Source organism: Schistocerca nitens, chromosome 3 (assembly GCF_023898315.1).
Source record: "Schistocerca nitens isolate TAMUIC-IGC-003100 chromosome 3, iqSchNite1.1, whole genome shotgun sequence".
Classification (NCBI taxonomy): domain Eukaryota; kingdom Metazoa; phylum Arthropoda; class Insecta; order Orthoptera; family Acrididae; genus Schistocerca; species Schistocerca nitens.
Genome location: NC_064616.1, coordinates 459,932,703 through 459,960,647, shown reverse-complemented (window position 1 = coordinate 459,960,647; position 27,945 = coordinate 459,932,703). Strand labels below are relative to the sequence as shown.

Genomic DNA, 27,945 nt, shown 5'->3' with positions numbered 1-27,945 from the left:
GGACTGAGCACCTAGAACTGCTAGACCACCGCAGCCGGCCAGATTAAATGAGTCACACGTGACTACAGCTACAAACCTTTTGTCCCTAACAAACTCTCAGTATAATCTGTTTGCTGTGAGCTAAGTGGGCACAAATGTGACCAAATAAAAATGTTAACTTCTAGTTTCACTCACTTGGATTTCTTCTCTTATGAGATTACATGTAGTTATCAGTGCACGGAGCACCAGCAGAAATTAAAGAACTGGATGGTAGGATTCTAGCAGCCTGTCTCATCGTGCAACAGGCATATTTGAGAAAATGAAGGAAAATTTTATCTGCCATTATATTGTATGTGTTGGGATTGGTGGTCCTCACTTTGAACAAATTCTGTGAGCTTTAGTTGTTGCTAGAAGATATAAGTTGTCTACATCAATAAAAATAAGTAATATTCACCTTTGACTACTCATTCCCTGTCAGAAGGCACTCATGTAGTAGCCTCTATCATCTGCTAATTTTCACCTAAAGATGTTACACATACATACAAAAGAATTATATTATTAGATTACGGGCAGTGTTCTCCTTTCTGCCACTGACACTAAGTTTTTGTAGTAAAATACTGGGATCTTGGTTACAGTGAATGTTACAGCAGTTCAAGAACACTGCAGTGGCCTTGCATGGTGATATACAAAAAGTAAGAGGGATTACAGATATACCTCGGAAGAGAAAGTTCTTTCGCAATATTCTTAAAAATTTATATTTGTATAGGTAAGTTTCAGATCAGAAAATTGAAAGTACAATAAATTAGTATTAGTTGAAGCATTACAAAAAACTACATTGTGAGGAAAATAGAAAGCCCCAAGCTTCTTTCCACTATAGGTTACTACCACCACACACAACTGATGCTAAACAATATCTGCAGAAATTCCAAATCTAGTTACGAAACACTGTTGATGACAAATGAAATATGTGGATTCTCATGCTAAAGTACTTCATGTTACATGTGGCTATTGCATTACCTTTAACATTCAATTTTTTTCTGTGAACAATCATGTGTTAACCTTAGCATCTGCATATCTTTCTTGTGAACTATGTTAATGTAAAAGATGAAGGGCTGTACATTTAAAGTTATTAAATCACTTTCAGCTATAGAAAACTTTATGAATAAGCAACTTTGTAAGTATCAGTAATTGTGTTTCCTATTTCTTTCTTTTTGAAAAGGCTGCAACGTGCAAAATCTACCTCTTACCTGTGAAAATATGTAAAACATGCTTCTGATTATATTTACTTGGTGCATTTTAATACAAGGATGAATGACAAAAAGGAATGACAAATTATGTACACAGAAATACATTTTTAATTAGCAAGTAAAATGTTTGTAATAGCACCAATAAAAAAGGAAAAATCATAATCACAGTCATTTCTCAGAAAAGTGTCTCTATAACATTACAGATGACACTGAAAATCAACAACTATGGGCTAAAGGGTACAGTCTGCTGTTTGAACTCTGTCTCATTAAACCTATTGTTCAAAAATACACAATAGCACATTTTCAATTCAAGACCAGCATCTCCAATTCATCACACAGAGCCTCTGATACTAAAGAAATGGCACAAAACACTCTTTGAATGTTTTAAATCCATTCACACCCAACTTCCACCTGAAACACTCCTTGTCACTAACAGTATGATCTTGATCTACACTAACATTCCATGGACTCTCAGCTGTAGAGCATTACTTGCCCCAACAGCTACCTGAACTTCTCGCTAAAACCTTGTTTATTACCTCCTTAGCCAACTTCATTCTTACCATTAAACACTCCACCTTTGATGGCCAGACCCAAAAACATAACGGAAGTGGGATGGCCGTGTCATACACCATCCTCCCACATGGAAGACGCACATTTCAAGACCCAGCAACTGCATTCCCTGCATTGGCACAGATTAATTGACGATAATTTTGTTCTCCAGACTTAGGGTGAAGAAATACTCCACTTTCTGTAGTAGCTTAACTCCTTTTACCAACTCCAAAACCCAGGATAATTTTCCAAATCCAAAGCCATCATCCCTGTTGTTGATCTACACTTCACTGAAGCCATTACCAAAACTTCAGTTTATATAAAACCAACTGAAAAGGAACAATACCTCCACTTTGACAGTTACCACTATTTCCACATCAAACACTCCATTCCCTATAGCGCCAAATGTATGCTCCACTGAATTCCTCATTACCAGCACCTACTTCTCCCAGGCTTTCTGACTCTGCAAGTACCCCACAGAGCTTGTCCACTTGTAAATATCTTTGGCTGTTTCATCCTCTCACTCTCTGACAAATATAGCTGCAGACTCCAAGAAACACAGGAGCTTCTCCCTCATCTTCCAGTAACATTCAAGCCTCAAATGCATCAATATATTTCTACATTAAGGCTATAACTTTCTCAAGTGCACACTAAAATGAAATTACATCTTCCTGCTCTCCCCAAATCACCCACTTTCCTCTTCTGTCATCCTCCTAATCAGCATAAAATCCTCATCTAACTACTTGACATTCTCACTCTATTATCACTACCTCTGAATTATTCCTGCTGTAAAGCCTTCCACTACTACTTAGTTCAACCCAGCCATGGATGGCATTTTGTATGGGAATGACCACCAACAAACTGACTGAATGCATCAATGGACATGAAGAACTTTCTGCAACAGCAACATCCCGTACCCAGTTGCAAAAGTCCCGGTTGTTGCAACACCACATGGCCTATTTGGATCCTCACATCCAGCTACCTCTTCTATCTCTTTATCTGCTGTTTCTTTCTAACCTTCCACAACTAAACCCACTTTCCTCCTTGAGGAAGGAACTAATAGTTCCAAAAGCTAGGAGAATATTCTGTACTTTTGTATGTGTCTATTAGCAGTATTAAGACTTTCATCTATTGCAGGTAAATACTGACTATCCATTTGGTCTTGCAATTTTATAGTTTTCTCAATGTATTTCCTTTTTGATACTATCATGACATTTTCTGGCAGGTATTTTCTGGAGGTATTTTCAAAATGATGTGACAAGGTTAGTACCACAATCAAGTTGGCAGCTACATGACAGAAATCAAAGGTTACATGACACCAAATGATTGTTTAGCATTGTAAACCACAAAAATATACTGCTTTTGATCTGCCTGCATAAATATCACCATTTTTATTTTCCAGAAGCTGAGTGTCATTTTTATTTAATGATGGTTTCGCTTATTTGATTTTTATCTTCTAATGAAGGCCAGAACATACAAACTTTTGGCAGGTTATCGACTAGAGCTAACACTCTGACAAACCACCTGCTACTACAAGGTTTCAGACCTGAAATCTAAGTTTATTAAATTGCCACATGTATTACATAAAGAAACAAGGTGGTGCCTCTGCCATATTAAATGCCAACCATACTAAATGTCACTCAAAAATGTTTAGCATTCTACAGCCATCTACTCTCTACATGTACAAGGAATTTTGTACATTATCAATTTTTTGCACATGATGTTTGTTCAAAGAGGATATCAGGTACATAATTAATGCAGTTAAAAGATTAACTTTTACACATAATGAAGCATTTGCTGTAAACAAACTGCAACAAAGAAACAAAGATTTTACCACAGTAAGAAGCACATAATAATGACACTACCTGCTTTGAATGACTTCTGTACACTTACATTTCTGTCATAGATAAATGACTCTGCAGTTGGAACCTAATGGGTTTGCATCTCATTACATGTATCTCTAAATATATATTTTTACATTATTACCCAGTACCATCAGTCTTGATAGATTATCCCTCTGATGATCTACAAAATGTAGGAGAGAATATAGGGCTTATGATGATTTCACTGACAAAGGTATGCACTTTTAGCAGAACCATCTAGGGGAGTACAGCTGTATTTATTTGTCTTCCAAGCTGGGTCTTTATGTAGTACCTGAACTACATGGAAAGTTGCTGCCATATCTATTGAATTCTTTGTTCATGCATGTGAAATGATTGGGAGAAAACAGTGGGAAGATAAATGAGACAATGATGGCAAGTTTAGTGATTTAGTATTAAAAAATGTGCTTTGAGTCATCCTCAGATTTGTGAGCAGAAAAATTAAAAAAAATGGCATAGGATATTTAGAAAGCATGGTAAAGATTAAGAAGCTCAATTTTGATATGACTTCTTACAGTGAGTGTATCACCAGTCATTTCAAACCAGTAAGTAGTTGCTAACCCACAGGATTTAAGATAAGAAGCTCTTATCCATCTTACTTGTTTGTAATACTGGCCCTCAAAGATGAAGTAATTATTATTTAAAATGGAACTGTTTACAGTGAGTAGGGGGTAAGTCTTTAGTTTGCATTAAGATGAATTTAGAAACAAAAAATGCTTAACAGCAAAAGTGAAACATAGAAGATGGCATAAAATACATTGTCTATAATGTGATCAAGGGCATAAGATGGGAACATCACTGGTACAAATATTAGGCACTTGAGAATGTTCACAATTCTCTCCATCTTGGTGAATAATACTTGGCTCTGTAGTCACTAATGATTAACAGGAAAAAATATTATCCATAATTACACTTGTTAAACCACTTGGTCAGATATTAATAGTTTCAAAATACATATCTCATTACCAAATGCTCTTAACATAGTCATTACAGTCACATATACAAAAAGCAGTCACCACATTTGACAGTGGAAAATTACATTCATATGAATAAATATGCCCAACAAGACATCCAAATAATAAGCATGTGCAATATTTATAGATATACAGTATGTGGTTGTAATGATGGTATCAAGAGATTTGAAAGAGTTACCCACCTTGAAACTGATAATGGCTGAATAAAAATCTTCATAGGTACTGTATAGCTGTGGAAATATATTTTTTCCTGTTTATTCAAAAATATTGTTTGTGTTCTAAGTTGAAGTTTGCAGATAATGAATTGCAGTCTTCAATACATAAATATTGAATCATCTGCAATTGAGGCAATAACCAATGACATTACTTCTGTCATGATGTCTTAGTTAATGTACACATAGATGTAAGGACTGTGAAGTCTCGGGTGGAGATATGAGAGGATGTATATTTAAATGTAAGGTTATGCATGCAATATTATGAGATGCCTTAGCAGTGGAGACACTGTGTTAGATACATATATTTTGTAAATGGTGTTGACAAGGAGGTGGTGCAGAGCTTCTGACTCATACTTACCACAGCCATTGATAACAATGGGAGAATATTAAACATACTGAGTAAAAGATTCAAGGGAGATAAGTTAGGTACATATATGTGGAGATTTTGATAAAGGACACAGATTTAATGCTGGGTGTTCTTATGTCAAGTTATACAAGTCAAGATGGTGATGGTGATGCTGGTGGTAGTGTTTATGACAGATTGGAGTGGACTGTATGGAATTGGAGAAGAAACACACTGCCTGACATGAAAAGAGAAGCACCAAAAAGGGCAGGAGAAAAAAATGAAACTTCATTGGTTGACAGGGTACGTGATATTATTGCATTGATTGCAAAGCCAAATCAAGTCTATAAAGAACATGTCAGTATAAGCCCACTTAACAGTATGATGTTGAACCATCTCTTGCCTGGATGCATGCACTGATTCAGTTGGGAAGGGCATCATAAAGCTGTTGTAACCTCTCCTGAGGCAAATTGGCCAACTGTTGTCACTAGTCTTTGACATCCTGCATACGGGCACTGGGACGGAATTGACATTTGAACTGGTCCCACATATGTTGTATCGTGAAAAGATATTGTGCTCTTGCTGGCTACAGGAGTGCTTCAACATCATGCAGACAGTTCATAGAGGCATATGCCATGGAAGGATGAATATTAATCTATTGAAAAATGGCAAAACGATTCTTTCAGTATGCAGGATGTCTGAGATGTGGCATCAGAGTTCCCTCATTCACTACAACCCATTATATTAAGTCGTATATGATGACTCACCACACCACAATGGTACGAGTAACAAAGCTATGTCTCTCCAAAACATTGGAAGAATGAGACTTCTCTCCAGGTCACCACCCTGCTCATTACGATGGTCATCCAGTGTAGCACAAAACTGCAATTCATCACTGAACACAAGGCAATGCCACTCATCAGAAGTCTTTGTTTTCCAGTCAAAGCACCCCTTCAATTGCAGTTGTCTGTGTTTTGACATTAGCTACAGCCCACATGTGGGATCGTAACTCCCTAGTCTAGCTGCTGTTAGTCTCTGAATAATGGTGCGAGATATTACAGTATGTTGCCGGAGTTCCATTACTTGTAACTTCCTTGGAGATTAGAGCTGTGTGCCAGACTGAGACTCAAACTCAGCACCATTGCCTTTTGTGGGCAAGTGCTCTACTGACTGAGCTACCCAAGCATGACTCATGACTCGCCCTCACAGCTTAACTTCTGCCAGTACCTCGTCTACTACCTTACAAACTTCAAAGAAGTTCTCCTGCAAAATTTGGAGGTCTGGAACTTCTGGAAGAAAGAATATTGTGGTGAAATGGCTTAGCTGCAGCCTGGGGGTTGTTTCCAGAATGAAATTTTCACTCTGCAGCAGAGTGTGTGCTGATATGAAACTTCCTGGTAGATTAAAACTGTGTGCCAGACAAAGACTTGAACTCGGGTCCTTTGCCTTTCAAGGGCAAGTGCTCTACCAACTGAGCTAGTCCCACAAGTTTCACAGGAGAACTTCTGTGGTGTTTGGAAGGTAGAGATAAAGGACTGGCAGAAGTAAAGCTATGAGAATGGTTTGTGAGTTGTGCTTGGGTAACTCAGTTGGTAGAGCACTTGCCCATGAAACACAATGGTCCTGATTTCGAGTCTTGGTCCGGCAGACAGTTTTACTCTACCAGGAAGTTTCATTTCAGTGCACCCTCCACTGAAGGGTGAAAATTTCATTCTGGAGTCCTTAGCCATGAGGAGTGGCCTCAGAGTTTGAGGCACCATGTCACGGATTGCGCGGCCCCTCCCAGGCGCCATGTCACGGATTGCGTGGCCCCTCCCACTGGAGGTTCAAGTCCTCCTTCGGGCATTGGTGTGTGTGTTGTTCTTAGCATCAATTAGTTTAAGTAGTGTGTCAGCCTAGGGACTGATGACCTCAGCAGTTTGGTCCCTTAGGAATTCACACACATCTGGAGTCCTTTACTTGTTCTCAGATGGCAGGCACAGTGTGCTTCATGCACGATATGGTAATCCTCCCTTTTGGCAGTCAGTCATGGTCAATCTGATCTTCATGATAATGAGTATACCTGCCTTCATGTTCCCCATTCAGTCAAGCATACAACAGTGGTCACACTTTTAGTGCCCCAAGAATCTAGATACTGGATGATTTGACCAGATGAAGATCCCTAATGAGGCCCCTTTCCATCTCTGTCAGGTGATGATAATGCTGTCTCTCATGGGTACATGGCATCTTCATATCCTTTACAGCAATGACTCAACACCTGACAGTGTTCGTGATCTGTATACACCTTACCTGACCTCGTAAGAACACTAAACATGGACAATACTAATGCACTCCAGTGATCATTATATCTGTCACAGAGAATTGCAATTTATAAATTTATAAACCTACTGATGGTGTTTATGCATATGAAGTTACATTGAAATCTGACCATGTGTTCTGGGTGCTTCACATTTTTAGTTGGGTAGCGTGTGATCTTAAAGGTATTGTGTGACATGGTTAGACAATTTCTGCTAATACTTTATAGCCCCATTGTTCACACCTATGTATAATGCTTTCAAAGATTGTTAGTCAGATCTGGTGAAAGGAATGTGTTGAAGTATAAGGGCAAAATATATGTAAATTGGATAAGTATTAAAGCTAAACTGATGGAGAATCATGAAGATAAGTAGAAGAGTCTCTATGACTGGAATTAGAGAAAAAACTCATGTGGAAAAAGGTTGCAACAGTGAAAAAGACACTACAGCAGTTAGTTATTTTAGAACAATCACTAAATAAGACATTACATGTAGAGAAGATAGGATGTTAAACTTATCATGTCACTCATTTGCATCTTCTCTTGTATCACTAGTGAGTGCAAAATCCTGCTGTGCATAATGTGCTTTTATTATACACTTAGAATTAACATAAGTTAGTCTCCATCTGCTCATTTTCTTTGCTAATTTTCTTTTCTGCAACTTTTCTCAATCCTTAAGGCCTCCCACATTATGGTTTTCCTGCTCTTAGCCTCTGTCCGTTTCATTATCTCCCTGTCTGCAATTTACTGTTTGTCACTTCTTTTCTATCTATTTTCTTCAGTCCTTTATTAATTTATTTTACCATTTACATGTTTTGATTTATGTCTCAATTTCTTCCCTGTATGAAGTGTGTAATTTTGTTGTTGTAAAGTGCTAGACAGCTGCTTGGTACATCAAGTCATCAGTATTTCCCTTCAAGTTAAAGAAAACTTTTGGACTGGAACATATTTTGACGCACATGTACATCAGTACAAATCTGTCAACTGAAAATTGTTTCTAAGGTATAAACTGGCCAGTAGTGATGTAACAAAATTCACAATTCTTGAAGATAGTTTAGAACCTTGGTTCAAAGAAAGTTATTATCCTTCAACACATGCTGTTCAGTTACTGTTGACCATATATCTTATTCTGAGTATGGCAACACAGCATCTGTTGGGAAGGATAATGTATGACTTTTCTGTGTAGATTTCACACTAACCAGAATGATTGATGTTTCCATCATGTACTGGAGCATGAGGTGAGAGAGTTGTAGGGTCTCTAGCAGGTGCTGCACCTCCTGTTCCCCTGTCGTTGAGCCCAGGACCTGCTCCTTGGACATTCGGAGATGGAGAAAAGGCACCTGTTTCATCTGCAGTGTCATAGGCATCTAGGTCATCTTCGTGATCATCTGCTACTTCATCTGCCTGAGCTGCTTCCTCAATGGCTTCCATCAGCACTTTCCGGGGAACTAAAACAAACCATGCTTTAAGAAGGGGGTCAATGTTTAGTTCATAAAGATAATTGTGAAGATATAGTACCAGTGGCTCTTTCTAGAATTCCACATGACTGATGTACTGCAAAGTTCACATAAAAATGGTCAATTAAGTGAAAAATTAGTCAATTAGATGTTTTAAGTATGAGCTCCTCTTTTGGATACACAGTAGCTAAAATGAGCCACATTATTACTGATGTTGAGTTGTTTTACAATGAAACTGTAACATACAAAATGTTTTTACAACATTCATGAGAGAAAGTATACTACATGGTATATTTTATGTCACCTACATAAAATAAATTTTACAAATATCTAATGCAGTAAGCACAATGCAATTCTAAATCATACATTTTAAACTTGAGTAGAACTGTAGCAGAAAAATAAATACTTATCTTTCTTCTCATTTAAACTGCATTTGCCACCTAGAAAATATGAAAGTGAAAAATATTTCATTATAACTCTTAAAATTAAAATTCTCCTGCTATGTAATCCCAAATTCCTGGAACCCATAACGCACATTGAAATTCTTGCCCTGCAGGAACTTGAGTAACATGCACAACACCACCTCCATGCTGCTCACTTCCTACTCCTGCCTCAGAGTACCACTGTCCGCCACTTCTACAACAACCTCCAAACCTCCCCCACGTTCCCTCATAGCTGAGCAATCCTGTCCTGCAGACCTACTGCACTTACCCCACCCTCCGAAACTCCCTCCCACCAACACACAGAACTCAAAACCTAAGCAAACCCACAACACAGTCATGAACCTTTCCTCCAGAAATCATAGTCCCACAGAAATATCAGTCCTTTCCAAAGGCCTCACCTTTTGCCCCACTCCCAAATTCAACCATGCAGAACTAGTTAAAGACCTTCTCTCCTTCTCCCAGTCCCTACAGTGGAAACACGTTTTCACCACCAACCCGACCAATCAGACTCAACCAAAGACCAATATTGAACCTTGCCTAACTCAGTTCACTCCCCCATCCAACCGTGATCCACCCCCACTGCCTCCAAACCACCCCCTGTTAACATTGCAGAATTTCTTATCCTCAAACCTTGCCTCACCATAATTCCCCAAATCCCTCAACATGCATACTAACCTTACATCTGCAGAAAGAACCGCAGTCCACCATCTAAAAACTGATCCTGATCTTATAATCCTACCTGCAGACAAAGGCTCCACCACCATAGTTTTGAACCGCAAGGATTATGTGGCAGAAGGACTCCTTCAGCTGTCAGATACTTCCACCTACAAACCATGCCAAGTGATCCCATTCCAGCAATCCAGCAGGATCTCCAATCACTATTCAAATCCTTAGGCTCATCCCAGAACCTCTCCCCAGAGTCCATATCTCTACTTACCCCTACCAATCCCTGCACTCCCACCTTCTACATGTTTTCTAAAGTCCATAAACCCAACCACCCAGGATGCCCCATTGTGGCTGATTACTGTGCCCCCACTGAGAGAATCTCTGCTCTCGTAGACCAACTCCTGCAACCTATTACCCAGAACCTATCCTCCTATATAAAAGATACCAACCATTTCGTTGACCGTCTCTCCACAGTTCCTTTCCCTTTACCACACGGTGCCCTGCTCGTCACTATTGATGCCACCTCCCTGTACACTAACATTCCTAATGCCCATGGCCTTACTGACATCAAACATTACCTCTCCAGATGCCCTATGGATTCCAAACCAACAACCTCCTTCATAGTCTCCAAGACCAACTATATCCTCACCCACAATTACTTCTCCTTTGAAGGCATTACCCACAAACAATTCCGCGGTATGGCTATGGGTACCCACATGGCACCATCCTATGCTAACCTATTCATGGGCCATCTAGAGGAATCCTTTCTGAAAACCCAGAATCCTAAACCCCTCACCTGGTTCAGATTCATTGATGACATCTTTGCCACCTGGATTGAAGGTGAGGACACCTTATTCACATTCCTCCAGAACCTCATCAACTTCTCCCCCATTTGCTTCACCTGGTCCTACTCAACCCAACTAGCCACCTTCCTAGATGCTGACCTCCATCTGAGAGATGGCTACATCAGTACCTCCATCCATATCAAACCTACTAACCACCAGCAATACCTCCACTTCGACAGCTGCCACCTGTTTCATACCAAGAAGTCCCTTCTGTACAGCCTAGCCACCCATGGTCATCGCATCTGCAGTGGTGAGCAGTCCCTCTCTAAATATACTGAGGGTCTCACTAATTATCCTCCTATCTTTGTACAAAAACATATCTCCCGTGCCTTATCTTTCCAGTCTCCCACCACCTCCCAAAGTCCCACAGTCTGGCCACAGAGGAGCATTCCCCTCGTAACTCAGTACCATCCAGGACTGGAGCAACTAAATTATATTCTCCGCCAGGGTTTTGCTTACATCTCGCCATGCCATGAAATGAGAAATGTCCTACCCACTATCCTTCCGACCCCTCCTACTGTGGTATTCCGCCGTCCACCGAACCTACACAATATACTCGTCCATCCTCCCAATCCCTTACCTCATGGCTCATACCCCTGTAATAGACCTAGATGCAAGACCTGTCCCATACATCCCCCTATCACCATCTAATCCAGTCCGGTCACTAACGTCACCTATCCCATCAAAGGCAGGGCTACCTTTGAAACCAGTCATGTGATTTACAAGCTAAACTGCAACCACTGTGCTGCATTCTATGTAGGCATGAGAACTAACAAGCTGTCTGTCCGCATGAATGGCCACCGACAAACTGTGGCCAAAAAACAAGTGGACCACCCTGTAGATGAACACGCTGCCAAACATGATACCCCTCATCTCAATGACTGCTTCACAGCCAGTGCCATATGGATCCTTCCCACCGACACCAGCTTTTCTGAATTGCACAGGTGGGAACTTTTGCTGCAATACATCCTAGATTCCCATAACCCTCCTGGCCTCAACCTTCGTTAGTCACTGTCCTCACCCATCCAGCCGCCTCCCTGTTCCCATTCCAGCACTACACAGCCATCATTTCACCGCCACACCCAGTCTTTTAATTTCTTTTTATTTTTATTTCTCTCCTTTCTGCTACTTACCCCCTCCCCCCTCCGCACCTTCTCTCCAGCCCTCCATCTAAACTGCAAAACTTCACTGTCTGCCACTCCAACCATACTCTCCCTCCCCCTCCCGCCCCAGCCTCCTCCTTACCCCCACCCAGTCACCACTCCCATCATGCACTGGTGCTGATAACTGTTACACATCATTCTGTTTTAACATATCCTCCCCCTGCCTCACTCAATGAAGACATATATTTGTGGAAATTTAAAAATAAATACATCTGCAGGTAACAGGTATGACATATTTGCACTGATATATGACAATAAAGGCAATGATTCAAAGTGACAGACTGTGAACAGAGTAAGAAACACACATCTACCAATGTGAAGAACTTGGGCGTTTAACTCACTCTTAGTGAGCTTATAAAGAATTTCTGGGCACACTGGATGTGCTGTGTCAGCAATGTATGAATGTTGGTGCTATTGGGCAACAGAAGATGCTCATATTCATTGTCCTGGTTACAAATGGCAGCAGTATATGGTCACATTTGGACCACTGCATCACATGATCATTTTGATGTTAAAGGCAACTACAGCACAAATTAGGATCAATGCTGCACTCAGATTGTCTAGGAGCATCAGCAATTGTTTCCTGGAAGCTGGACTATGAGCAAAGGTGGCACCTGCTAAGAATCTTCTCATACTTCATCAGCATTCAACCTGTCTCACAAGATACAATAAAAACAGAAACTGAAAGGTGACTGAAGTAGTTGTGCGGTAAGAGATGAGGGCAGATATGATGACATATAGGGCCACATATAGTCATCATGGTGTGAAGCCAATAATGATAGTTTATCTCTGGTGTTTGTTGAGGGAGCACTGCACTGTAAATCCAAAACTTAATTCAGGCCATTATGTTGCCATTTCAACGATGTCAGGGACACATAGTCTTCCAGTAGGACAATATCCATGTGATTACTTCTTCTCCACTCTCCAAGACTACTCTGGCCAGAAAGGCCTCCAGACCTTCCCCCTCTGAGAATATTGGGTACATGATGGAATAGAGCCGTGTTAGTGTGCAATATTGTGATTCCTTGACCAATTGCAACAACAAGGAACACTATCTCCTAAGATGACAAGTAGCAAGGAACAGTATGGCATAAGATGACATCCATTAGTACCACGACCATCCTTACATATGATTTCAGGGTTGCACTGTAGCTACACTCCTGGAAATTGAAATAAGAACACCGTGAATTCATTGTCCCACGAAGGGGAAACTTTATTGACACATTCCTGGGGTCAGATACATCACATGATCACACTGACAGAACCACAGGCACATAGACACAGGCAACAGAGCATGCACAATGTCGGCACTAGTACAGTGTATATCCACCTTTCGCAGCAATGCAGGCTGCTATTCTCCCATGGAGACGATCGTAGAGATGCTGGATGTAGTCCTGTGGAACGGCTTGCCATGCCATTTCCACCTGGCGCCTCAGTTGGACCAGCGTTCGTGCTGGACGTGCAGACCGCGTGAGACGACGCTTCATCCAGTCCCAAACATGCTCAATGGGGGACAGATCCGGAGATCTTGCTGGCCAGGGTAGTTGACTTACACCTTCTAGAGCACGTTGGGTGGCACGGGATACATGCGGACGTGCATTGTCCTGTTGGAACAGCAAGTTCCCTTGCCGGTCTAGGAATGGTAGAACGATGGGTTCGATGACGGTTTGGATGTACCGTGCACTATTCAGTGTCCCGTCGACGATCACCAGTGGTGTACGGCCAGTGTAGGAGATCGCTCCCCACACCATGATGCCGGGTGTTGGCCCTGTGTGCCTCGGTCGTATGCAGTCCTGATTGTGGCGCTCACCTGCATGGCGCCAAACACGCATACGACCATCATTGGCACCAAGGCAGAAGCGACTCTCATCGCTGAAGACGACACGTCTCCATTCTTCCCTCCATTCACGCCTGTCACGACACCACTGGAGGCGGGCTGCACGATGTTGGGGCGCGAGCGGAAGACGGCCTAACGGTGTGCAGGACCGTAGCCCAGCTTCATGGAGACGGTTGCGAATGGTCCTCGCCGATACCCCAGGAGCAACAGTGTCCCTAATTTGCTGGGAAGTGGCGGTGCGGTCCCCTACGGCACTGCGTAGGATCCTACGGTCTTGGCGTGCATCCGTGCGTCGCTGCGGTCCGGTCCCAGGTCGACGGGCATGTGCACCTTCCGCCGACCACTGGCGACAACATCGATGTACTGTGGAGACCTCACGCCCCACGTGTTGAGCAATTCGGCGGTACGTCCACCCGGCCTCCCGTATGCCCACTATACGCCCTCGCTCAAAGTCCGTCAACTGCACATACGGTTCACGTCCACGCTGTCGCGGCATGCTACCAGTGTTAAAGACTGCGATGGAGCTCCGTATGCCACGGCAAACTGGCTGACACTGACGGCGGCGGTGCACAAATGCTGCGCAGCTAGCGCCATTTGATGGCCAACACCACGGTTCCTGGTGTGTCCGCTGTGCCGTGCGTGTGATCATTGCTTGTACAGCCCTCTCGCAGTGTCCGGAGCAAGTATGGTGGGTCTGACACACCGGTGTCAATGTGTTCTTTTTTCCATTTCCAGGAGTGTAGATGAGGGAATTCAAGATACTGAGAGTGTCTAATACAATCATAAAGTCTCAAAAATGAGCATTGTAGACCATGACCATCCTTACATATGATTTCATGGTTGCACTGTAGCTAGATGAGGCAATACAAGATACTGAGAGTGTCTAATACAATCATAAAGTCTCAAAAATGAGCATTGTATAAAAATCTAGGAATATACTGCAACCCCATATGTATCAACCCTGTAAGGACTCTGAAAACAAAACTACACGAAATACAGTGCACACAAGGAAATTTAAGCAATCATTCTCCCAGTGTGAATGGAATGGAAAGGAACCGTAACATGCATTACAATGGAAATTATCCTCTGCCATGCACTTCACAGTAGAGATCAGAAAGAGAATGAGTATGAGTCTAATGTTGAGGGCTGAGTAAATTAGAAATCAAAACACCACTGTTAGGTCAGCACTATACTGGTTTACTTCCTCCCCACTATAGTAGCTAAAGTAGCAGTGATGGGGCGAAATGGCCAATTGTCAGGATCAGATGACCTCTACTGAAGCTGTGTTTTGTGACACTGTCAAGGATATAAGATTAAAATTAAGTGATGTAGTGTATACAACAGAGAATGTGCTCCAATAGAGGAAGAATGATGTCTGAAACACATTCAGTGCTATAGTTGACAATTCAGACAAAAAACATACACATTTCATCCAATGCAAACAAGTGTTTGTATTCTTGTTTATTCCACATTCATCATGACAAAATATATGTACGCAGTCAAACAAAAACAAGGCACTGAGGAATATCACTGTCCTGTGGCCAAAAGGTGTGCTATTTGTGTATTCTTTTGATCAGGGCAACTTGTGTTCATGGGCTAATAGCGAGTCATGTAGCTTATCACTCATTTTTTTGTAAATTTATTTTAATAATTAATCATTATTCATCCTCAAGTCTGGCTTCTTGTACTGTTGACACAGACTTGATAACATGTCAAAGGTGTGTGTAAGTCAACATAATTGTTAGACATTCTATGAATAGAGATGCAATATTAAAATAAATTTACAGCAGGCTTCAAAAAGGTTTTACACACACACATCACAGAGCAGGAGGAAGAGACAGAGACAGAGATAGAGACAGAGACACAGACAGAGAGAGAGAGAGAGAGAGAGAGAGAGAGAGAGAGAGAGAGAGAGAGAGAGGTAGAGAATAATATTCACTGCTAACTGATCAGTCATTGTATTGATATATAACAACTGTCATGTGATCTCTCAGGTTTTCTTGGTGTGACTGATTAATGCCATGCTTCTGTGTGTTCTGCTGAGCTGTTGTTTCTGTTTTATGCACAATATTTTAATGACTGATCCATCCATTTGCTTGGAGGCCAGGTGTCAAATATAAATAATAGCAACACTCGCAGCACCAGAAGATGGCTAGGTTGGTTGTCAAAATATTGTGCATAAAATGAAAACAACAATTTGGCAGAAAACCTGGAAGCACACCATTAATAAACATGCCCAAAGGTTACATATGTTGTGGCAATGCAGCCAGTCCTCAGCTATACCTCCAAACTCATGTACTTCCTCTCCTTTTTATGCTGGTGTAGTCCACTTGCTCCTGACAACTGACTCAAGTGACGAGTTTTCACTTAAATAGGCAGCAGTGGAGACTTGCAAATTGAGTCTCTGAGCTTACAGAGGCTGCAAGTTTTTAGATGACATCATAAAACTGACTGGCAAGTTTTAAGCAAGTATATAGAGCACATTTTTGATCTCTATTTCACAGTGGTTTGCAGAGTATGGCTGTAGATGTAGATCTGCTCACTTGCGTATGTATACAGTGTAAAAACTGTATAGTATGTGAATGAAACACAATTTATGTTGAGTTGTTGCTTCAGGTTGAAAATTCTCATTCAAGGAACTATAAAAAGTGCAAATCCTCCTTATTAACTAGGAATTGCTTCACGCAGTGAGCCTACCACTATCTGAAATACTACACACACTGAAAGGCATGAATAGCTTCACGAGCTACCATTGTTTCACTTTCAGGAATGTGATGATAATATAGCTCATATGACAATTATTCAGATGACAATGATCAAATTTTTTAAAAAATTTAACAATGCTTTCAATACCAAAGAAAGGAAAAGTTTAATTTCTAATATCCAAGAGTATAAAATCTGCCATTCATTTTATGATGGAGCGTATATAAAAGCACTTGTTTTTAACACATTCAAACAGGGAATATACTAGCAAATTCAAGCACAAATTGTATTGTATGAATGCATGGTCTCTCAGCAATTTCAGCTAACAAAATTTTCGTGACCTTCTAGCAATGTCATGTTGTTCAATATCCATGAGCTACCAGACAAGTGCTCCTTCATCATTCATCACTTGATGTGGGTGGCAGCTACAGAAAATTTGGTTACAAAAATTTTGTGCAGTTTTATCCAAGTTTTTCAAGGTGTGCAGTTATGAACCACATAAAGAATTCTGAGAGTAGTAATTGCAATCTGAAAAGCTTTTCCTGTACATCCACAAAGTAGAATGTAGTTATATATGTAAATATTCCAGAGTTCATATTCTAACCATCAAGTGGTCAAACACTCTGGTGAGTGCAACATGCTTGAATTTGATAGCTACTATACAACCTGTTCCATCTAGATCCTTTGACCCCTCCCTCCCAATACCAGCTTCTCTGAATTACATAAATGGGAACTGTCCTGACAACACATCCTTCAAACCCATAATCCTCCTGCCCTAACTCTCAGCTACTCCCTACCCAACACCCGCACCCACTCCTGCACCATGATCTTAGCTTCGCTCATCTTACACTCGCACCCCCATCACTCTTCTACTGTCAATCGCCCTCCTCCCCACACCATTATGCACTGTGTACAGCTCTTCCTGTCTGTGGCCAGAATGTGCTCACCAGTGTCATATTCCTATCTTCTCCAACTGCTGCCACTCCCTCCTAGCCATCAGCCACCTTTCCCTAACTCTCCCTCCCATTTCACATTTCATTTCTCCCCTCTCTCACCCCCACCTGCCACAACCCCTCATCCCTGTGAAGTTGTGCTGGCACTATGTAGTCGCCCATTCCTCTCTGTGGCTAGAACATACTCACCAGTGTCATATTCCTATCCCCTTCAACTGCTGCTACTCCCTCCTAGTCATCGACCACCTTTCCCTAACTCTCCCTCCCACTTCCTGTTTTATTTCTCCCTTCTCTCATTCCATCTGTGCATGCATATGTATGTGCACTTCGTATATCTCTGAAGAAGGATCTGTCCGAAAGGTAGCAACTTTCTCAGCTTCGTTTATGAGTCTATCACTGTCTCAGCACCTCAGCTGTTCAGTGAGTTGTTACCTTTATTCCTTCTGTTATTTATATTCCACCAAGGATTTTCCATTACCCTATTTACAATTGTCTTCTGTTAGTCATGAGATAAGAATATGTAATGATGTAAGACTTTCTGTTCCCTTTTCTCTTAGATGTTAGAAGCTTTTGATATTTGGAACCTATGCTTGATATTCATGTCAGCCTCCAATTGAGGATGAACACTTTATCTATATACAATCTGTACTTGGCCAAAACTCTAAGTTCATGGCAGTGGGCACTTGTAAAACATTGATATATTTGTTACTACACTTAACATTCATGGATGCAGCATGAGAGGAGTGACTGTCAGAGTTTTCAATATTTCTATTTCATTTCAGTGAGTAAAGAAAACCCATTTTTAATAACATTATCCTTCTTCATAATTACTAAGTGTCACCCTTTAGCCCAATACTAGATGTATCCATGTACCTGAGCAGCATTCATGACAACTAGCAGAAGATCTGACAGAGAATCTGAGAAAATTCTGGTCATATGTAAAATTGCTGAGGGGCTCTAAAGGCTTCCATTCAGTCCCTTGTTGACCAGTCTGGTGTGGCTATTGAAGATAGAAAAACAAAAGTCAAAGTTTTAAATTTCACATTCAAGAAATTGTTCACACAAGAGAACCATACAAACATACCATCATTTGACCATTGGACAGACTCCTGTATGGATGACATAGAAATAAGCATACCTGGCATAGAGAAGCAAGTTAAAGATTTGAAAACAAATAAATCACCAGGTCTGGATGGAGTTCCAGTTCGATTCTACAAAGAGTACTCTATGGCAGTGGCCCCTTACCTAGCTTGCATTTATTGTGAATTTCTCACCCAGCACAAAGTCCCAAGCAACTGGAAAAAAGTGCAAGTGACTCCAGTGTACAAGAAAGGTAAAAGAATTGACCCATAAAATTACAGACCAATATCCCTAGCTTCTGTTTGCTGCAGAATCCTTGAACACGTTCTCAGTTTGAAAATAATAATCATTCTTGAGGCTAAGAAACTTATGTTCACAAATTAGCATGGTTTTAGGAAGCATCACTCATGCAAAACTCAGCTTGGCCTTTTCTCACATGATATGCTGAGAACTATGGATGATGGGCAACAGGCAAATTCTGTATTTATAGATTTCCGGAAAGCAATTCGCATGGTGCCCCATTACAGGCTGTTAATGAAGGTAGGAGAATACGGAATAAATTCACATATATGTGAGAGGCTTGAAGACTTATTAAATAATAGAACCCAGTATGTTGTCCTTTGATGGCATGTGTTTATCAGAGACAAGGGTAACATCAGGAGTGCCCCAGGGATGTGTGACAAGACTGCTGTTCTTCTCCATGTACATAAATGATTTGGCAGACAGGGTGGACAGCCGTCTGTTGTTGTTTGCTGATGATGCCATGGTGTCAAAGTTGAGTGACTGTAAGAAGATACAAGACGACTTAGACAAAATTTTCAATTGGTGTGATGAATGGCAGCTGGCCCTATATGTGGAAATTGTAAGTTAATCCAGATGAGTAGGAATACAGTATTACTAGTGACCAGGTTGACACATTAAAGTCATTTAAATATTTGGGCGTAATGTTGCAAACCAATAAGAGGTGGGATGAGCAAGTGAAAACTGTGGTAGGGAAGGCAAATGGTTGACTTTTAGGAAAGAGTAGTTCACCTGTAAAAGAACTGTATATAGGATGATGGTGAACCTATTCTTGAGTACTGCTTGAGTGTTTAGGATCTGTAACAGGTTGGATTATAGGAAGACACTGAAACAATTCAGAGGAAGGCTGCTAGATTTTTTACTGGTACATTCGGACAAAACGCAAATGTTATGGAAATGCTTCAGGAACTCAAATGGGAATCCCTGGAGGGATTCCTTTTGGAAAACCCTATTGAGAAAATTTAGAGAACTGGCATTTGAAGCTGACTGCTGGGCGATTCTGCTGCCACCAACATACATTGTACGTAAGGACCACAAAGATAAGATACAAGAAATTAAGGCTGTATGTAGGTGTAAAGACAATCATTTTTTCTTCTATTTGCAATTGGAACAGGAGGGGAAATGACAAGTAGTGGTACAGGATACCCTCTGCCATGCACCTTACAGTGTCTTATGGAGTATTTATGTAGATGTAGATGTAGAAATGAACCTATACAAAAATTTTCCTTCAGGACCTGTAGCCTTCTTTAAGTATTTTGCAACATATGAGACTCAACATAAAATGTCAAATGAAAGAGTACTACTTCTCACATTTCATGAAGATCCAAACTTAAATTTATCTCCTTTTTGAAGTTAGTTATCAATCATTGCACCATGCTGGTTTCTTGTCACAATCTGATGAAATATTAGAAGATTTTTATCAGATAACACTTCTTCATCAAATGATTAGCATACAGGGTACAGGTACAGGTACGGCCAAACTTTCAGGAAACATTCCTCACACACAAAGAAAGAAAATATGTTATGTGGACATGTGTCCAGAAACACTTAATTTCCATGTTAGAACTCATTTTAGTTTGTTCTTCCACCTACGCTCAATGGAGCACACTATTATGATTTCATACAGGATACTCTACCTGTGCTGCTAGAACATGTGCCTTTACAAGTACGACACAACATGTGGTTCATGCACGATGGAGCTCCTGCACATTTCAGTCGAAGTGTTCGTACGCTTCTCAACAACAGATTCGGTGACCGATGGATTGGTAGAGGTGGACCAATTCCATGGCCTCCACGCTCTCCTGACTTCAACCCTCTTGACTTTCATTTATGGGGGCATTTGAAAGCTCTTGTCTACACAACCCCGGTACCAAATGTAGAGACTCTTCGTGCTCGTATTGTGGATGGCTGTGATACAATACGCCATTCTCCAGGGCTGCATCAGTGCATCAGGGATTCCATGCGATGGAGGGTGGATGCATGTATCCTTGCTAACGGAGGACATTTTGAACATTTCCTGTAACAAAGTGTTTGAAGTCATGCTGGTACGTTCTGTTGCTGTGTGTTTCCATTCCATGATTAATGTGATTTGAAGAGAAGTAATAAAATGAGCTCTAACATGGAAAGTAAGCATTTCCGGACACATGTCCACATAACATACACTCCTGGAAATGGAAAAAAGAACACATTGACACCGGTGTGTCAGACCCACCATACTTGCTCCGGACACTGCGAGAGGGCTGTACAAGCAATGATCACATGCACGGCACAGCGGACACACCAGGAACCGCGGTGTTAGCCGTAGAATGGCGCTAGCTGCGCAGCATTTGTGCACCTCCGCCGTCAGTGTCAGCCAGTTTGCCGTGGCATACGGAGCTCCATCGCAGTCTTTAACACTGGTAGCATGCCGCGACAGCGTGGACGTGAACCGTATGTGCAGTTGACGGACTTTGAGTGAGGGCGTATAGTGGGCATACGGGAGGCCGGGTGGACGTACCGCCGAATTGCTCAACACGTGGGGCGTGAGGTCTCCACAGTACATCGATGTTGTCGCCAGTGGTCGGCGGAAGGTGCACGTGCCCGTCGACCTGGGACCGGACCGCAGTGACGCACGGATGCACGCCAAGACCGTAGGATCCTACGCAGTGCCGTAGGGGACCGCACCGCCACTTCCCAGCAAATTAGGGACACTGTTGCTCCTGGGGTATCGGCGAGGACCATTCGCAACCGTCTCCATGAAGCTGGGCTACGGTCCCGCACACCGTTAGGCCGTCTTCCGCTCACGCCCCAACATCGTGCAGCCCGCCTCCAGTGGTGTCGCGACAGGCGTGAATGGAGGGACGAATGGAGACGTGTCGTCTTCAGCGATGAGAGTCGCTTCTGCCTTGGTGCCAATGATGGTCGTATGCGTGTTTGGCGCCGTGCAGGTGAGCGCCACAATCAGGACTGCATACGACCGAGGCACACAGGGCCAACACCCGGCATCATGGTGTGGGGAGCGATCTCCTACACTGGCCGTACACCACTGGTGATCATCGAGGGGACACTGAATAGTGCACGGTACATCCAAACCGTCATCGAACCCATCGTTCTACCATTCCTAGCCCGGCAAGGGAACTTGCTGTTCCAACAGGACAATGCACGTCTGCATGTATCCCGTGCCACCCAACGTGCTCTAGAAGGTGTAAGTCAACTACCCTGGCCAGCAAGATCTCCGGATCTGTCCCCCATTGAGCATGTTTGGGACTGGATGAAGCGTCGTCTCACGCGGTCTGCACGTCCAGCACGAACGCTGGTCCAACTGAGGCGCCAGGTGGAAATGGCATGGCAAGCCGTTCCACAGGACTACATCCAGCATCTCTACGATCGTCTCCATGGGAGAATAGCAGCCTGCATTGCTGCGAAAGGTGGATATACACTGTACTAGTGCCGACATTGTGCATGCTCTGTTGCCTGTGTCTATGTGCCTGTGGTTCTGTCAGTGTGATCATGTGATGTATCTGACCCCAGGAATGTGTCAATAAAGTTTCCCCTTCCTGGGACAATGAATTCACGGTGTTCTTATTTCAATTTCCAGGAGTGTATTTTCTTTCTTTGTGTGTGTGAGGCATGTTTTCTGAAAGTTTGGCCGTACCTTTTTGTAACACCCTGTATAACCTGAACAATTGTACTTCAGTCACACTTCCACCTGAACAAATCAAAAACTACATTTTGTTTATTATAAACATTCACTATGTTTGAATACAAATGTTTCTCAACCATTGTGTTTTTTCATATTTTTTTTTTTGTTTATACTGTGTCCTGCACTCTATAGCTTATTGCATCAGATCACATTTGAAACAAAACATTTTGAGATGTTGATATTTTTTGGTAACTTTCCTTGATTTTAAGGCACCTGTCTGAATGTTTTCATAAATCATAAATGTTTGTTATTCAGGAAATGTGGGTTCCATAATACTGGGGTTTTATCTGAATTTGATGTGGCAAATAGACCAAGAACATTTTTGCAAGGGATCTATAGCAAAAGACTTCGTAGCCACATTCTGTAATTTGTATTGGTACCAAGTACAAAAGTCTTATAACATAAACAGTTGATTAAATTTTTTGAGAGGATACAATAACTACATAACAAAATTTTGTGAACTTTTTTGAAACACTCTGTTAGCTGTTTCCTCTGCTAATTTATATATGTCATTCATGCAAGATTTATTCCAGAAAATTGAAACATGTGAATACTCATATTGCCTGTAATGCTCAGAAGAGTTACTGTGCAAAAACACTTTACTTTGCCCAGTTCCACAGCATCCTACAGTACAGAATTATATTCTAGGGTAATATGACAGCTAATTCAGTCATCATCTTCACTCAAAAAGAACTGTAAGAACAATGCAATATGATTGATAAACAGATTTTTGCAACTCCCTCTTTCAAAAGTCTTCATTCCTTCCCCTTCCCTGTATGTATATACCAGAAATTTGTAAATTTGCTACAGTGAATTAAATAAAAATGAAAATTTTAATATCCCTGATTGTGACCACAAAGCAAAGGAAAGATTTTCATATAAAGTCAGTAAGGACATTAGCTTGTAAACTTCCATGAGAAACAGTGTGATACAAATGCATGATAGTCCATCACATAAGGGAAAAAATTATTTCATCATTTTCACTTTATATGAAAAACCCTAACATTTTTAGAACCCATGAAGTACAAGAGACTTGAAACAAGGCAGTGCAGGTACTGCAAGGACTACAAACTATTTAATGGAAAAAATCAATTATGTTGTTAAATACTACTGTTTCTGTAATTTAAGTAAGAGTAAGAGCAAGTGTGTGTGTGTGTGTGTGTGTGTGTGTGTGTGTTTTTGTCTGTTTTTGGACACATGAACATTTGCACACATTCATACACAATATTTATACTGTATTCCACAAGCTGGAAAGACTTTTTGGATGAACAAATAACTAAATGAGCATATGCTTACATTACCTTCTCAGTACTTCACAAATCAATGTGGGGGGCAGGAATTTATTCATATTTCATTTGAAGCCAAAAAATCACAGTTCATCACTACTTAATATTACATACTTTTAATGTGTTATATTTTTCATTCTTATTTTTTTCATACTAAATTCAACAGAGCCAGTTATAAAAGACAAAAGAAGCATTACAATATGTGATCATACTTACCACATGTATAAACAACTTTGAGATACATCCGTGAGTCACTTCTGCAGGGTTTACCAAATGTTTCAGAATCAGCAGGAAGTGTGCAACGACGTTTTCCATGACACATTCTCATGACAATTTCTGTGGCATAGCTCACCAGGCATGCTGCAGTAAAGCAGATAAAATTCAAAATTAGAATTTTTAGGCTATTTGGTGAAGCATTAAGGATAGAAATTATGTACTGATATTTTGATTAAGGTTTGTGACATCAAGTTACATTTATCCTATATGTAGAAACTACCTTCATGGCAAGCAGAACACACATTATGCAGCTGGGTATTTCATAGACTGTTCAAAGGAAAATATCACAAAATCCATACATTTTCTTTCCTCTATGTTTGTAGTACAAGTCATAAATTACTGATGAGTATCATTTTCAGTTATGAAACATTTAAATAATGTCAGAAACAAAAACCAGTAGATTTTAAGCATTCTTTACTTTCACAGACAAGAAAGAATTTCATTTTAAATATGCTACTCAAGAAGAAATATACAGTTACACTGAAGGCCACACAACTTCTTTATTTTGATCACATCTTATTTAAAAGTATTTTCTAAAAAAAATCGTAAACATGGCTGTAACTTCAGCAACTGTATGACATTAAACTTGGAGATGTTGAAAAAAATCAGCCAACCAATTGCAAATATAGGTTCATTGGAACCTTCAACCTAGGTTTCCACAATTTTAAAATTGCTTTCTTCAGAAGGTGTAATGGACCTTGCTACATGACATGCTCATTAAGTACTTTGAATAACACCAAACAGCTTGTCATATGAGACATCCATCTTAAGTGGACCTGAATGTCACGAGGGAACAAAAAATGGATTTTTCAATAAAATTCTGTTTCTTCCTGATTCTAAAAATATGTACTTTACATATATTACCTCATTTTCATGTTTAAATCCTTTTTAAAGCAGATGCAACATGTGAATGCCTAGCTGTCACATTACTGCCAAACACAAAACTTTGCCTGCAATGCTTCAAACAAAAAACTTTGCCTGCAATGTCTCATTATTTAATTTTGGCGCCATTATTTCCATAGCAACTCATTTACATAATATCCTTGAAGAACATATTGACTGTACTACGAGCAGGGATTTATTGTGATTGATTTTTCTATTGATATATGTAGATTACTTACGTTTAGTTATGTTTTTTCCATGTGTTTGTGTCATAAACTTGTTGCTGTCACTAAGTATTTCAATCATTTTACATCATAAAGTGCCAAAAATGAAGAAGTTTAATTGCAGTCATAAATTTTATGGTAATCAAAACAAGCGCGTTGTAGGAAATCATAAAAATTAAGAAATTGCTATGCAGCAGCAAAGTGAAGTTACACCTAAAAGTTCACCAGGCAATTCTTCAAAACACAAGTTGAAACATCAAACCAAAAATGAAGATGATTCCGGTGTTGTAAATAGTGTAAATAATGGTTTTATTTCAATTAGTAAGTGCAAGCTTTTCAGAATTTCTTTTGACTGTTGCTACACGTCAATACCGTAATAGTGAAAAATCCTTTACTTTTAGTGAGGACATAACTAAAAGAAGAAGCCTATCCAGAAAAACTGTAGTGGACTGTCAAGTATGTAAAGTAACAAATGACATCTCCTGTAATATGCCTGAAATAAAGTGAAGTGAACATTCACCTTGATTATTACATGCAGTGTATCGTGAAGGGAAAAAAGCAACGCAGATATTCTGTGGCTTTCCTCCTGCTACCTATCAAATTTGGAAGGTAGTATAAGTATTTGCATTATGCCCTAACAGAAGTCAGTGAAGCATCTATGCACAGAGTAGCAAATAAATGGTAGATATTTGTCAATCTACTGATATTGTTGGTGCACTGCACAGTTTCTGACAGAAAAGAGGTCATACATCACCAAATGGAGTTGTCACAGTTACCTCTGTAGATCAGCGGCAGCTATTCCTTGAGGACTCCAGGACAGAACCCTCCCAATAATATCAATAAGGACAAAAGTTGCAGCATGTACAAATCATGTAAGAAAAATTAACTCAATTTTGCACATACCACCAGTGCATGTATAGGAATGATCAGTGTTTTTAGAATGGGTTGACTACCAGCCCGCGTAAGTGAATTATCAATGTTTTTAGAATGGTTCAACTGTCAGATCCTCAGCAAACCACCCTGGCAGTTTAAAGGCAGGCAATGCACATGTGTGAAAAGATGGGCATACTGGGAGTTGGGTGGAGTTAGTGCGTTACGTTAGGGCTGCTTAGAGCAATGCCCAAGCAAAGTGAGCAAAGTGTGAGTAGCATTGTGTGTGTGGCACTAGTATTGTTGTTTTGATGTGAATTAGACTATTTAAAGTGCAGACTAGTGACTAAATGATGTGCTAGTTTCCCGTTTAGAATGACGGAGTAAACAACATAAATAATATTTTAGCTTCTGGTGGTAAAAAAATCTTACTTTTGATAAAAAGTTGGGACTGGAAAGGTTAGGACCACAAAGCCCTGATTTAAACATATACAGATTCAAAATATATGCAAAAGCAAAAGTAGTTTCACCAGAAAATTTGCTACTACTTTACGCAAACAAGCAAACTGACAGTGTGGATGTGGAATAAGGAAGGGTTTCTTCTGTTACATGTGTCTGGTAATGCATGTTGCAAAACGTCCTTAGACCACAGATGGGGTATCAGACATTAAACATTTAGCTGAAAAAGTTAAAAAACAAAAAAATGAGTGAACTACCATGAACAGTAGCATCAAGTTTGCTGTGCTTGGCAAAGTCAATATAAGACGTCAGCTGGATACAGCTTACAGAATGAGGATTAAGAAGTTTAATGAAGATGTTTCTAAGAATCTTTACATCCTTAGCAAGTTGATCAACTGTATCAAATCCTGTGGGAAATTTGAACTTGCACTAAGAGGACATGATGAAACAGATACCTCAGAGAATTCTGCTTTTTTCAGGCTTTGGACGATCCACGTTGAAGGAATATATTGAAAAAACCAATAATTTTGTATTTTTGGGGCTTTCCAAAACAATTCAGACTGAGGTGCTGGTCTCTATATAAGGTGTTTGCCACCGGTTGATTTCTAAAGAAATTTTGCAAACAGATTACGTCACAATTGAAGTTGATGATATGACAGATTGTGCAACTTTGTCTCACCTTGTATCTATGAACTATTGTTCAATATTAATTAAAAGGGAAATATATGAAGAGCTTATAAATTTAACAACACGCAAAAATCATACAGCTGCAAGAATAAGTAGTGAAGTGTTCAATGAACCTGACATATTAAAGATTGATGACTCTCCAGAAAAACTGATAGCTCAGAGTTATGATGGAGCTTCAGTTTTGAGTGGTAAGCACAATGAGGTGCAGGCAAAAGTGAAAGTAGTGCACAAAAGAACAAAATTTGTACACTGTTATGCCTGAAAAATCAACCTCATTGTAGAGTGCTGTGCAACACAACAAAAAGAACTTTGAATATTTTTAGAAATTTACAGGGATTCTCTACTTTCTTCTCAATTGAGGAAGATGATTGCAATGATTATTCAACAACTGCTAAAGCAGTTGGGTTTTGGTAACTTCTTAACAATGACCAAGAGTTTCTCTTTTGGCTTCAGTTTTTCAATAAAATCCCATGAAATTTTGTTCAAGCAGCTGCAACATAGAAACGTAGATAATGGCAAAGCTTTCTGATTTCAAGTCAGTGATAAAACTCATGAGAAATTCTCTTGATCTTGATCAGCACTGGGATTAGGGGAATGAAAACGAAGAGATCACCACCCAAAATGTTTCCATTTAGTACACTCCTGTAAAACT

General features: G+C 40.5%; 1 protein-coding gene across 1 annotated transcript in view; it reads right to left on the bottom strand.

Moving 5' to 3' along the window:
- The window catches only part of LOC126249274 (protein eva-1), a 308,032-nt gene that overhangs the window by 45,761 nt on the left and 234,326 nt on the right, over positions 1–27,945 (bottom strand). The window contains exons 3-4 of the mRNA XM_049950928.1: positions 24,112–24,255; positions 8,680–8,928 (exon numbers count right to left, since the gene is read on the bottom strand). Coding sequence (XP_049806885.1) covers positions 8,680–8,928; positions 24,112–24,255 — 393 coding nt within the window. The remainder of the gene's footprint in view (positions 1–8,679; positions 8,929–24,111; positions 24,256–27,945) is intronic.